At 42.1% G+C, this 14344-nt stretch overlaps 1 protein-coding gene across 3 annotated transcripts in view; it reads right to left on the reverse strand.

Annotated features, from left to right (window-relative positions):
• Positions 1-5253: 5253 nt before the first annotated feature.
• Ttf2 (transcription termination factor 2) overlaps positions 5254-14344 on the reverse strand; it is a 39561-nt gene continuing 30470 nt past the window's right edge. For 2 of the 3 annotated variants that reach the window (XM_046458222.2, XM_046458223.2), the window contains 4 exons: positions 13251-13401; positions 12174-12256; positions 10746-10820; positions 5254-8196 (listed from right to left, as the gene is read on the reverse strand). In XM_046458222.2, coding sequence (XP_046314178.1) covers positions 8052-8196; positions 10746-10820; positions 12174-12256; positions 13251-13401 — 454 coding nt within the window. In that variant the 3' untranslated portion in view covers positions 5254-8051. Of the gene's footprint in view, positions 8197-10745; positions 10821-12173; positions 12257-13250; positions 13402-13513; positions 13847-14344 lie in introns of those variants that run through there. The other variant, XR_006854769.2, reaches the window with a different exon arrangement.

A 14344-nucleotide genomic window follows, 5' to 3' on the forward strand; every position in this document is an offset into this window, starting at 1 on the left:
CAGGACCTGGGAACCTGGCACTTGTCTTGGGAAACACCTGCTTTCTGCCACCCCTTCATCCCGTCCAGGCTACTCTTCTGCCAAACATCCTCCCTCTGACCCCTAGGACATCTGGATCACTGCAGCACCACTGGAGACTTGGGCTGAAGGAGGGGCCCATACCTGGGTCAGGCCTCTCAGAGGGATTGCCTCATGCCTCTGCTCTAAAAAGAGGCGAGTGTCACCCTGGAAGGACCAAACTCCTTGCATAATACAATCAGGGAACTGAGCAGCAGTTAAGTGACCCCCAAGCCACTCGGGAATGCAATGTGCTACTTCCTGAGTCCCAACACAGACTGCTTCACAGGACTTCCTTATGCTATCGCGGATATCAGAGCAGAGCAAAGACGTGTCGATAGCACCCACTTTTCTGCCCCACAGACTGCTCAGAGCCCCATTCCTTCAGAAGCACTTTGAATCATCTGTTGCTCTCTGTGTGTGTGTGTGTGTGTGTGTGTTGTGTGTGTGTAGGGGAGCAGCAATCTCCACCGGTCTCTGAAGTCACTTTTCCCTTTAGCTTTCTGGATTAACTTCCAGTACTACCCATTGCTCAAACTTAAGCATGCACAGCCCCAAATCTGCAAGGAGGATGCAAACCCTGAAAATCCATGATCATCTTTCAGAAACGTCAAATTTTAATGTAATATTTTTGAGAACAGAAATGTATTAAGAACCATCTCTGCTTTCACAGAGACATGAGAGAAAGGACAGAGAACAGGGGAGGGGAAACTGTCCCAGGAAAATGTCTCTGATGCCTCTTCCAGGTGGGGGTGGAGGTGCCACCCAACTCCAGGTAACTTCAGATATCCCTGAGGAGAAACCTGAGGCAGCTTGCACACCTCCCTCCAGCAACTGCTCTATACAAATGAGATCCCAAGTGATCCATCTTTCTGAGTAGATAGATAACGTTAATTGGCATGGGTTCACGGCCACCTCTGTCCCTGTAAGGACATAGTGGGGCAATTTAATGTGGGTCCAATGCCCTGTCCAATGCCCTTCAGAACCTGACAAAGGCATGTAAGGGGATCCTTAAGAGAGGAGCTGGATGAGAGGCCCTGCTACATTCTTACAACCTCACTACTGACCATACATCCTAAGCAGCAATTCCAACTAAGGAGGCTAGCTTACACACACACACACACACACACACACACACACACACACACACACGCTAAACAAAACAAAAACAAAAAAAATCAAAGAACTAAAATCCAAAGACCAAAACCGATACCACCAAACACTAACTATCTGTGAATTCGACAGGTCCTCACCAAGAGTTCCCTGCACTTATGGACAAAAATTCAGCTGCAGGGATTCCATGGAGCTAATAATGTCTGCATGCCTCCTCTTACAGTTTGGATATTAAATGTCCCCCAAACCCATGTGTTGAAGGCTTGTCACACAGTGTATCAGAGTTCAGAGGTGGGACCTTTGGTAGGTGACTGGATCATATAGGCTGTGACCTCATACATTCATTGATACATGTGTAGCTTTCTGGGAGGTGGCAGAAACTTCAGGAGGCTGGGCCTCCTGAAAGTAACTAAGTTCCAGAGGGCATTCCCTTGAAAGATGCACTTCCCCCAGCACCTTCCTCTCTGTTCTGCCCACCAGGAGGTGAGCAGTTTTGCTCCATTGTGTGCTCCCCACCATGATGTTCTGTCTCGTCTGAGGCCCAAATTCATGGAGACAAGTGTCCATGGACTGCAAGCTTTGAATTCATGAGCCAAAGTAAATATTTATTCTTTTTAGGTTCTTTTTCTTAGGTATTTGGTCAAAGTGACAGAACATTGAGTAACATAGAAAATTGGTACTGAAAAATGGGGTCATCACTGTGACTATATCTGACCATGTGGATCAGATGCTGTTGGATATGATTTCCAGGAAGAATTGGGAAAAAGCAAGAGAAGCAGGCTAGACAAAGCTTAGAATGCTGTAAGTTGAGCCTAGTTAGTTAGTGCTCCTGGTGATTGCTCACAAGATCAGACTGCTGGCAGGATTGATAAGGTTTCCAATGGGAACAAGAACTCTGCTGGGTCTTAGACGAGAAGCCATTTGTGTTATATTCTGGCAAAGAGCCTGTCTATATTTTGTCCGTGGCCTGAGACTTTGTGTGAGGCCAAGTTTAAACAGGACAGAATAATTAATCTGGTGGAGCAAATTTCAAGTCACACAATGTCTGGTTCTGAAGTGGGTGTTGCAAGCTGCTTTATACATCTTTCTGCTCTGCTTTTTTTCTCCCAGTTGTCAAGTTCACAGTGAGAACTGGGAGAGAAAAGCAGAGCAGAAAGATTTGAAAAACTTGCAGTTTGTCCAGAAAAGGACCATATTTAACCTTGAGGCCAAGGAAGGCATGGTTACTAAAGAAACCAAGATAATTAAAAAGAAGCCAAGTACTTTGCACCAGGAAAGATGCCTTTCAAACATCTGAGGAATGATCTAGACCCCACCCATGGCAGACTCCAGGATGTACAAATAGTTCATTTGAAAGATAGTTTTTAGAGAAGAGTCCCAGGGCACCTTGCTCAGTCAGGGTTGCCTATGGAATTATTTCCCTAGAATTTCTGTCCCATGGTTCAGTGGTCTAGCATTCAGAGGCTGCAGTAGTGGGCCCACCTACTGCTCCTGCCAGGGGCAGACCCTGGCATCTTCCACATGGTATTGGTCTTGCAGCAAACAGAATGCAAGAGTGTCAGGGTCATGGAGGTTTCCATTGCAATTTCAAAAGAAATTCTGGGAAACAAGGCAGTGTGTGTCAGGATAAGAATCCTCTAAGTGAGCAATGCATGAAGCTATGATAGTAGAGTGAAAGCTGCAATGGAGATGCCAAGGATGTGGAATATCTACAAAGGAAAGCAGCAGGCACAGGCAGTCAGTCCTAGAATGACATCACAAGCACTGTGGAGCTCATATGATGGCATGGTATGACGCAAGGCTGACACAGAGCTATAATATTGAATGTTTCACCTGCTGGGTTCTGGTCTTCCTTTGGACAAATTCCTCATTGCTATTTTCCTATCCCTTCCTTTGGGAAGGGTAATATTTATCTTATGTCTTTGTATCTTGGGAGTATTTTTAAATTTTTTAGTGGGGCTCACAAGGAAGAGCTTGCCTTGGATCCTCAGAGGAAACTTTGAACTTGGAGGTTTAAGCAACGCTGGAACTATTGACTAGAACTCTTAGACATGGATCGAATGCATTTGCATTGTCGGGTGGCCAGCAGCCTTTGAGGGCTGTGATGGGTGCATATTATGGTTTAGATCTTTAATGTCCCAAAACCTCATGTGTTGAAGTCTTGGTCCCCAATGCAACAGTGTCCAGATGTGTGACCTTTGGTGGTGGCTGGATTATAGGTGCTCTGACCTCATAATTATGAGGATTTACAACTCAAGATGATTGAGAGGTAGTAGAAACCTTAGGAGGGGGGCTTAGTTGGAGGAAGCATGTCCTTGGGGGCATGCCGTTGAAAGGTACATTTTGTCCCTGACCCCCTTTCTCACCTCTCCAATTTTACTTTGCTTCCTGGACACCTTGAGATGAGGAGCTTTGCTCTACCAAATGCTTTTTGCCACAACATTCTCCCTTCTGAGGCCCAAAGAGAAAGGACCAAGTGACTGCGATCTAAAACTTCTGAAACTACAAAGCCAAATTAAACCTTTCCTCCTTTTGTGTTGCTTTTCTCAGGTATTTTGTCATAACAATGAATAACTATTACACCTTCCAAGGTCACCATCTCAGTCCTCACTTGGGCATCAGGACAGGACTGCAAAATGTCTCAGCCTCTCTGTGTGACTCTGAACCCTTTCAGTCTATTCTGGTGGCTAAGCCCAGCTCTGTTTATTGGTATGAACTTAATATTTTTGGTACCTCCTTACAAAACAAAATGGTGCATTTTCACTAGGGTTTGTGGCAAAAAGCCTGAGTTAATTAGAAAGACTGTCATGCCCTGGTGTGAAGGAGGAAATATTCATATAAAAATAGGTCTGTTGTGTCCAATTGCTGTCCCTTAAATGTCTGGGTTCCAACTAAGACAAGACTGGTATCCAGGCCCCCTTTCTTTGGGGGTAGTGCCCCCCCATACACACCAGCAGTCCTCATGTCCCAAAACCTAACCCAGCCCCGAGTAGCATGCTTCTTCCTTTGAAAATGTCAGTCACTGATCAGAGTCTTGACTAAAAGAATGAGCTGTGCAGAATCATCTCCTTTAATACTTTCCTAAGTGTCACAAGTCAAACTGCCACATGTCAGCTGTGTGGCAGCTGTCACTCAGGAAGCAGGCATGTCTGATCTTGGAAACTGGCTTGCTAAGAGAGGTTGCTTCCCGAGAGTGTATGCTTAGGCTGCCTTTTAGAGTCACCAGGAACTTCTTAAAAGTAGACTCCTGGGTCCCATCCAGGAAGTACTGTCAGTCGGGAAAAGTATGGGGGCCAGGAATCCGCATCTAACAAGCACCAAAGGCCACTCTGCCTTGCAAAGTCTTTCTTGGGTAATATCCCAGCACTGTGTCACAGAGCCGCATTATCTGAGGCGAACGGGTCACTATTTCTCAGCCTCAACTTCCCAGGGCTAAATGAATGGAGCAATAATGGTCCTCTTGAAGGGGTGGGTTCACTGCTCAGAAGTGGGGCTCCACTCAGAGGCAACATTTGTTAAACGGTATTTATTCCTATTATTGAACATGGCTCAGTTCATTTCAAGCCCTTGAAGGGGAGTCAGGGGGAAAAAAAGTGCATATTTCCACCTGTAATCACTGTCTCTTCTTTCAAGGTCTGGTATCATTCAGCTGAGTCCATCTGGTCCCATCCTTTCTTTGTTGGGAGGCTTTTTATTACTGCTTCAATCTCATTCCTTGACAATGGTATTTTAGGTTTTATATCTTCTTGGTTCAATTTGGGTAAGGCATAAATGCCTAGAAATTTGTCAATATCGTCTAGATTTTCTGCTTTATTGGAATGTTTTCAAAATAGTTCCTAATGATTCCCTGAATTTCAGCAATGCCTGTGGTGAGATCTCCTTTTTCATCTCTAATTTTGATTTGAATCTTCTCTTTTGGTTAGTCTGCCTAAGGGTTTATCAATATTGTAGATCAGAAAAATCTTGTGGATATAGATGAAACATTCTCTAGATATCTTTTAAGTCAATTTTTTATATTAGAGAATTTTTTTTCCTTTTTTTTAGTTTTATTGATTTTATTTTTTTAAATTCATGACAGTGGAATGCATTACAATTCTTATTACACATATAGAGTACAATTTTTCATATCTTTGTATATAGAGTATGTTCACGCCGATTCGTTCACGCCAATTTATACATGTATTTTGGTGTTTTTTTTGCGTTACAATTCTTATTACACATATATACCACAATTTTTCATATCTCTGTGTGTGTATGTATGTGTGTGTGTGTATCTGTTTACACCCAATTCGAGTCTTCATACATGTTAGGCCCATTTGATTGATAGTATTTTTTAGGTCTGAAGAGTATTTACTTAATCTATGTGTGAATGGCCTACTGGTGAGAGAGGTGTGTTGAAATCACCCAGTATTAATGTATTGGAGTCTGTCTTGGACTTTTTATCAAGAAGTGTTTGTTCTAGGTAAGTAGATGCACTGACAATGATTTTTTTTTTTTAATTTTAAAGAAGAAAAAATAAATTTCCATAGAAAAACACAGTTTACATCCAGGACTTATACGCTGTGCTGGAAATGGCAGCCAGGGATTTGCCATCCTTTCCTCCTCTGGTGATGAATCTGAAATGCTATCTCTATTGGTGTGAATTAGGTCATACATTTGTCCAACCTGGCCAGCCCACTTCCATAAACAGAGTTGGTGTGGATAATACACATTTTGATAACTGGGGATAATAAACTTTCTTATACATTAAAAAAAATATATACAGTTGCAATGCTCTTTCCCAGCCTCCACACACTTCCGTTTTGTTTCTTTTTTTGTGGTACTGGGGAGCAAACCTAGGACCTTGTGCATACTAGGCAAGCACTCTACCTCTGAGCAACATACCCAGCCCTCTGTATTCCTTTCAGAATCCAGATTCTACAACCCTTTTCTCTTCCAGGTTCCCCCATAAATACATTATAGGATGACTCAAATTTGGGAGCTTCCAGAGCCTCCATCTGAATGGAGACAAAAGCAGATGCGCCATCCTGGAGAACAAGAAGCAAAGTCCTCCATTTGCAAAATGGTCCAAAGTGAGTCATTTCACTGGGGAAAATGAATATATCTGATCTTGTAAACGTCTCACTCAGGAAAAAGCCTCATGCATGAATTAAAAAATAGGCTTCTGGAAAAAACAGTTAGTTCCCTGCTCCAGATGGAGGCTAAAGTCAACCAGAGGATGGCATCATTTGAGTCTCAAGAAAAATATCCTCACCAAGCAGGGAGTAGGGCGAGGTCCGGGAGGGTTACTAAGGATTGGTAACCTGCACAGTATGCAAAGACCATCAGCTCTCAGAGGCCATCATTACTTTCCTGAGGCTTATGACATCCAGAAACCTCATCAAAGACTCATCTAATACAATCCCTCTGCTGACTATTTTTTGTTAGGGTTCTCTTTTTCTTGAAGTTTATGGCCTAAAAACACTGATGAGTCCTGTGTCCAGTGAGATACACAATAACATGCCCATTCTGTGCAGGGATCTGCCTGGGGGCTCCCACTGACACCAAGATGAAGTCAGGCCAGGGACACCCGCTCAGTCCGCTCTGTGCCCAGTGAATGCTGGGCACTCCTCCGGCCATGACCCAGGGTCCTTATCCCTGTCCTGGACTCCTTACTTTGCCCTGGATGAGGAGTGCTCAAGTCACTAGAACATAAAGCAGAAGGAACTAAGGTAAAGCCAGGCACAAAATGACATGGGGCACAGGAGGCTCACCAGTCCCAGCTCCCCCCCAAGCTCCAGGAAAGCACCCACACTGTGGCCTCCAAGAAAGGCATGGGCATGCAGGAGTGTGCCCCAGGAGCACCCTGGATCTCCAACGCTGACCAGGCAGCCCAGCTAATGGGAAACTAGAATTAGAGCTGAGTCAAAGGCCCAGATCAGAATTCTTCCCACCAGGGCCCCATTATATTTATAAGCCTTTAATATCTGGTCCTTAGAGGGAAGCTTTACTTGAACACTACAGTGTCTCAGTCCCTACTGTGACTGTGTTAACACAGGGTTTTGTTTCTTTATCCAACTTTGAGGGAATATTTCTATCTGGGAAGAACTACACGATTCTTTCTAGCAGAAATTAGGAAAGTAAGTTTTTAGGAATGTCTCAAATTAAAAATAACAAAAACTAGGTGAGTAGCTCAGTGGTAGAGCACTCCTGGGTTCAATCCCCACCACCATCACCAACAAAACCTAAATGACATTTGATATTGATATACTACTAGATGAAACAATGATGTAAATACCAAAAAGTCATGCTGGTACAAATGGCACAGATACTTAACATCTATTTATATGCAAAGCACCTCCCTGAGATTAATCCTGAGAGGGAGAACCGCCTGGATTGCAATGGCTGCAGAGAATGGCTGGCCACGGGGATCGACTCTGCTCAGCCCAGAGGGACAGTCACAGGAGCAGCCTCACCAGCACCAAGAGATGGAAAGATGAGTGGAGTCTGTGTCGGGGATGGTAATAACACTGCTTTTCCCAACAGCTCAGGACGGAGAAGCAACAGAGGGTTTTTTGAGCTTTACTGAAGCTTAAATCCAATTCTGTGAGAGATGGTCTTCAAAACCATGTAGCTCCAAGGCATTTGTTTATCTGAAAAAATGGATTAATTTCTGTGCCATTCTTCAAATAAACTGATTGATTAACATGAGTGCTGATTGTTGAATATGATAACCCACCCTCAATTCTAGGGATAAGATTATTCCCCATTTTGAGAGGAGAGTGTTAAGGCTTGAAGGTGAAAAGGAACGCAAGAACAGAGCTCAGGGATCGTGCTAGGGTTTTAGTCCTGGACCCCACCACATCAGAAATGGCACTATTCTATACTCTATAGACAGGACCTTAGATGCCAAAAAGGATTTTGAGGTCAGCCAAGGTGAGCTTGGTGACAGATTCTCCAGACCCTGACAGAACCTGTTGTGCCAGATCTTTCTTTTTTTCCTGGAGCTGTAAGATGGTCTCTTCCACTGTTCCTTCACAAATAAATCTAAAAAAGCAAACAAATAAGCACACTCTCAGAAACTCAAAGCAGTGTATTTATATAACACATTCAAACTTCTATTATGTTCAGCTTTTAATGAGATTTCTTTTAGGTTTCCTTAGGAATTGAATAAGAACTCTGTGTTTAGGGGATCCAAATACACTTGACTAAATATATGCCCATTTAAAATATGTCTCTCAAATAGACTTGTGATTTCATTCTGAAGCGTAGGGTAATTGAGAAAGCCACAAATAAGCAAAAGACACCCCTATTCAAAAAAAGTATACAGATTTAGCTTTCACCCAAATAGCTCCATTTGATAGGGTCAGAGGCTTCTACCGTGATCAAATTTCTGCCAGGCATATGTGTGTCAGTTTAAGTACAAACTGTCTTAATTTTTTGTTTATTTCACACAAAAAAAGAGGTTTTTCAAGCTAAGGAAGTGCCACTGTTGTCATTCACTCATTATTCAACAAGTATGGATTAAGCACCTGCTGTGTACCATGTACTATGCTAGGGATAGTGAAGAGATGAATAGAGTTTTGCTCTGAAGGAGAACATGAGAGAGATAAGAAAATCCAAGAATAATACAACCTAGTAGGGCTGGGGATGTGGCTCAAGCGGTGGCGCGCTCGCCTGGCATGCGTGCGGCCCGGGTTCGATCCTCAGCACCACATACAAACAAAGATTTTGTGTCCGCCAAAAACTAAAAAATGAATATTAAAAATTCTCTCTCTCTTAAAAAAAAAATACAACCTAGTAAGTGTTACAATGGAAGTATGCCTAGGAAATCAAGGAAGTTGTCATTAAAGGGTTAATTCTTAACGTGTAACCGACCTGTAGGGTTAGCAAGGGTTTGCCAGATGGAATGATGGAGCAGTGGGTGGGTAGGGAGGGTATCCCAGGGAATGGGAATGTGTGATACATCACAGTTGAATTTTCATAGTATGGTTGTGCTGGAGGAAGATCAGTCATCCAGTGGCAAAAGTCAAGGGGCTGGCAGGGCCAGATCACAAGTGGTTCTGCATACCATGCTAAGGCATTTAGAGGAAGAGCCATTGATGAATTTGAGGACTAAAACTGCAGAATCAGATTGAGGAGTTAGGAAGAACCCTCCAGGGGTGATGCAGAGGACAGGAATCAGTATTGCTAGAAAGAAGGAGGTGTCAGTGTGATGGAAAGGAACGGTCATCAGAAAACACAACATTCCGAAAACACAACTAGAGGACTTGGCATATGAGAAGTGAGAAAGAGGGAGGAGTTGAATTTCTGGCCTTTTGATTAGGTAAACAGTGGCACATCTCACAAAGACAATGAATACAGAATAAAAAGTAGATTTGAGGTGGTGGAAAGAAGCAATTTCAGTTTGTGACATCTTGACCCTGGAACATGTAATTGTACTTGCTACGTAGAGGGTACATCACAGGTATTCATTTTAGGAGCTGAATATACAAATGGAATAATTTCCACACAGATGAGTGTGTGGGTATCAGATTCAGATATTTAGCAGGAATTTGGATATCGAAGGCTGGAAGTTTGGGAGACAGTGAAACTATAGATATAGACTTTGGACTTACTGGAGTGGATAGAAATTTTAAGGCAAGGGCATACCAGAGTGGGCAGAAAAGAAATTTAAAGAATCAATGTATTTGGAAAAGATTGGAAGTCATGGTGCCCCTTAGAAGAGCAGCTTAAGTGGAGTGAGAAAGATGAAAGCCAGTTTGCAAAGACTGAGGAATGAATGGGAGGTAAGCAAGTAAATCAGACAGCGATTTCTAATTCTTCAGGAAACTTGGTCATGAAAAAGGAGGAAAAAAAGGGCCACAATGAGAGTGCTACATTTTAGCATTATGGCAAATTGTGTTGTTTTTAAAGACAGGAAGGTCTCAAATAGAGGAACATTTGGCAAAACAGTGAGCTTGTGATCTTTTAAAAGTCAGTGTCATAGAACAATGACTGAGGCACTGTGCCAGACTGAAGGAGACAAAGCTGTGACAACTGCATGCTACACAGGATCCAGGATTTTATTCTGTTGTGCCACTGGAACATGTGGTAAAACTGAATAAGGTCTGCTGTTAAGATAATAGTGCCACAGTGATAGATTAAAGCAGTAAGCAGTATCATAATTTTAGGAAATGCACACACTAAATATTTAGGAAAAAGTAACATCATCTCTGCAACTTACTCTTTAATGGTCCAGAAAAAACGCTGATGCATATGCTTATGCACACAGTATAGGAGAATCTTTGGTACTCTTTTACTCTTCTTGCAATTTTTCTATATGTATGAGATTATGTCATAATGAAAGTTAAAAGCAAAAAAAAGTGAGCCCTTTCACGGCCTACCTGGAGTGTCATACACAAGCTTATTCCTCTCTGGCAGTGACCAAACTACAAGGTTATCTCAGATTATTTCTTTCTTTCCTGACTATGGTATGCCTCAGAAGCATCATGAGTAATGTGATCACCAAATACTTTACATTCTATTAAAACACTGCCTAAAGAAGGCTTTCACAACAACAGACACTAGGAATGGTCCTCAGGGCCTTTATTTACCTGTGTATGACAACATCTTTCTGCTGCCCTACTCGATAAATTCTGTCACAAGCCTGATCTTCAAGTGATGGATTCCTGTTAGAAAAGAGGTAACATTTAGAGGTTCTGACATCCTACACCAGAGACAGTAAACTATGGTTCAAGGGCCAAATCTAGCCCACATACTGCTTTTGTGTACGTTTTCAGCTAAAAATAGTTGCTTCATTTCTAAAAGGGGTTTCAGAAAATAAAACCCAGAGGAAGATATATGACAAAGAACTATGTGCCAGCAAAGTCTGAAGTATTTGCAGAAACACTTTGTCAACTCCTATCTTAGGCTACACTGGACCAAGCAAGATTAGTGCCAGCTATCATTTTGCCCTCTAGTGAGAAACTAGAAACTCTAATAAAAACTCTTAGCACTATCATCGGTTGATAACTATAAGTAACAAGGTTAAACCAATAGTCAAATACAGTCTTTAGCTAGCTGGATGACCCTGGGCAAGTTACCTAGTCTCGCTCTCCAGGCTTCAGATGACCACATATAAACATGAGGACTGGCTAAATGTTCTGAAATTTAACTTTTCAACTTTAGTATTCTATGATTCAACTAAGAACACTTAATTTGTAACCTTCTTTATAGATCCTCCTTACCAAATTGCAATTAGTTTCTCATCTCACTTCTTTAAAATCTTGGATAACAATTCTCCATCTCAGAAAACAGCCTAATTCCTAGTATGCTTTCCTCACTACTATGTACATACATGGGAGCCTCAGGTAAGATTTAAAACACAACCTCCTGGAAGATGACAACAGGTTGGTCTGTCTGTACCAATTTGGGCAGGCTGGAGAATTAGACACACAATCCCAGCAATGGTACCTGTGCAGCAATCCCTGATTGGCGTAACTATAAAACTAGAAAGTGGTAATTAACTATGAGACTTTTCCTGGTCATACACTAACTTACTCATCTTACCAATACTGTGGTGTTCCTGGCATGGACACAACATACAACAAATCCAAAGACTATATTAAGTGTATTTCTAACATAATTAGAAAATTTCTTCACCTTTTAATGGAGCTACATCCCCAGTACTGGAGTAATGCTTCTAAGGTTGAGACTCCCTAGGATTATATGTCTGGAATATGGTTTTGTGGACAAGTAAAACTGGGCTCTTAGCTACGAGGAAAAGCTGTGCTCCCAGCTTCCAGGGAAATGGATATTAGACTAATGATAAAGTGAATGAGATATTTTAAGTAATCATTTGAAGCTTACTCAGGAATTCAGAAACATTGACTAGCCCTATATCCTGTTTAGACCTGCACCTATAGACATGTATGCACAGAGGCATCTCCATCAAAGAAGCAGAACACATTGCCTGTTGTCCCTCTAACCCAGTGGTCTCCCTACTATGCTGTGACAACTCAAGATAAATCTTGAATCATTACCAGTGCATATCCAGAAGAAAAAGATGATTTCCTCCAGTTAGGTTTAGACCAACACCTCCAGCCAAGAGAGAGATTAGCATAACCTTCAAAGAGAAACATAACCATTAACTCTACACAGTCTTGGTCTCATAATACATCTGCAATAATTTGGATTTTAAGTGTCCCTCAAAGATCCATTTTGTCAAGGCCCAATCCCCAGCATGGTGCTGTTAAAGAGGTGGTGGAAACTTGAAGAGGTGGGGGCTAGTGGGAGGTCTTCAGGTCACTGGGAGTGTGCCCCTGAAAGAAATAATGGCCCCCCCATCCTTTTCCCCTTCCTGTCTTTTCCTACTTCCTGGCTGTGAGGCAAGTCATTCTGCTCTGCCACATTTTCCGGCCATGATATGTTCTCTCACCACAGGCCCAAAGGCGACAGGAACCATTTACCATGGACTAAAACCTCCAAAACAGTGAGACATAAACCTTTTCTCTTTCTAAATTAATGATCCCAGAAAGTTGTTAAGAGTGACACAAAATAAATACATTTTCCTTTCCTATCAGGTTTAAGCCCAAGATCAAAATAGAAAAACAATGTGTTCCTATCAAATTTTCTCCTGTTGTTATTTTTTAAAACATGCATTGACATCTCCCATGCTTCACCTCTGAAAAAACTCTCACATCTTTAAACTTCCCACTAATCAGATATGTGTATCAGAACCCTTTCCTCATTTGCCTTAATTCTCCTGCCTATTATTCAACTTTTCATATTTATAATCACATCTGACTTTGTTCTTCCATTTCTTTCCAGGTTTCCTCATATCAAAATCCTATTTATCCTTCAAGGCTTGACTTCTCCACAAAGATTCTCCTGCTCCTAACCAACTCTGCTCTGAGTCTCCTTTTAGTCCTCACATCTTATTCTCTTTAGAGTACTTGTGCACTTTGATAAGTACCCCCAAAAATGTCTAATACATTTTAAACACTTGGAGAAATCAAAGCTGTGAATATTTTTAAGTCGAATTGCTGTATTGTCGTGCTCTCTGTATAACTGGGAACAATTTACTCTTAGTTATAGAGCTCTGCTATACCAGCTTGTACCTGAGGGCCCCTGCAGTGGTTAAACGCCTCCACCAAGTCCATCCTCTGTTTGGGTTTGACGGAGCCATCAATGGTGGCATAAGTGAATCCATGCTTCTTAAGATGCAGTGCTACCACTTTCAGCACGCTGGTCCACTGAGAGACAATGACACTGGAAAGAAGGAGAAAATAAAAACCAACTCCACTAACAGATTAAACAAACTCATCTGTAGGGTTTTAATGCCCTTGTTAATCTTAAGAGACAAAGAAAGGAAAAAAGTTACCTAAGGGAAAAAGTTGCTCCTATAGTTTGGATGAGTGTCCTCCAAAGACCCACATGTAAGAATAGGTCCCAGGGAGAAAGTGTTAGGAAACGATGTGGAGCCTTGAGAGGTAGGACTTAACAAAGTTGCATAGGTCACTGAAGGTGAGCCCACCAAAGAAATCGTGGGATCCCATCTTTTCCTCTTAGTCTCTCTCTGCTTCCTGGCTTCTGATTAACCATCTGTTCTGCCAATGCTCCTGCCATTGCCATTTGCTGTTCTCAGAGTTCCAAACAATGGTACTGCCCAATCTTGGACTTGAGCCTCCAGAACCATGAGCCACATCAAACTTCTCTATATTTCATAAGAAGCCTGTGTTAGTATTTCATGTGGTGACATGAAGCCCTATAGGCACACACTTAGGTTGTCCTACAAGCTTAAAATGCTTCCAGTTATTTTGAGACTTCATTCTTGTCTTGTACTACACAAAGTCAGAAAAAAAAAAAAAGGTAGAATAAAATAACTACCCCAATTTCCTTTTATTTGGGGGCCTACTGCTCATCCAGAGATCTGTGTTCCTGCAGTAAATGGACACCACCCTGTGTCACAGAACAACACGGCACTAGGGTTCCTACCTCCCCAAGCCACATTTTTATTAAAGCTTTAAATGTGTAAAGTATTTCATATACACAAACGCTGATGTACAAAATATGTGTAAGATATAACAATGAGGAAATGATCCCGGTCTCCCCACCCAGCTTCAGAAGCACATCAGCAGTGCTGCTGCGGCACCTGATTTTCCTATGTCACTCCCTGGCTTCTCTACTTTTAATCACTGTTTCAGATGCCTAT

This window comes from Marmota monax, unplaced genomic scaffold (assembly GCF_021218885.2).
Source record: "Marmota monax isolate L192 unplaced genomic scaffold, Marmota_monax_Labrador192_F-V1.1 WCK01_AAM20220418_F8-fsc00087, whole genome shotgun sequence".
Classification (NCBI taxonomy): domain Eukaryota; kingdom Metazoa; phylum Chordata; class Mammalia; order Rodentia; family Sciuridae; genus Marmota; species Marmota monax.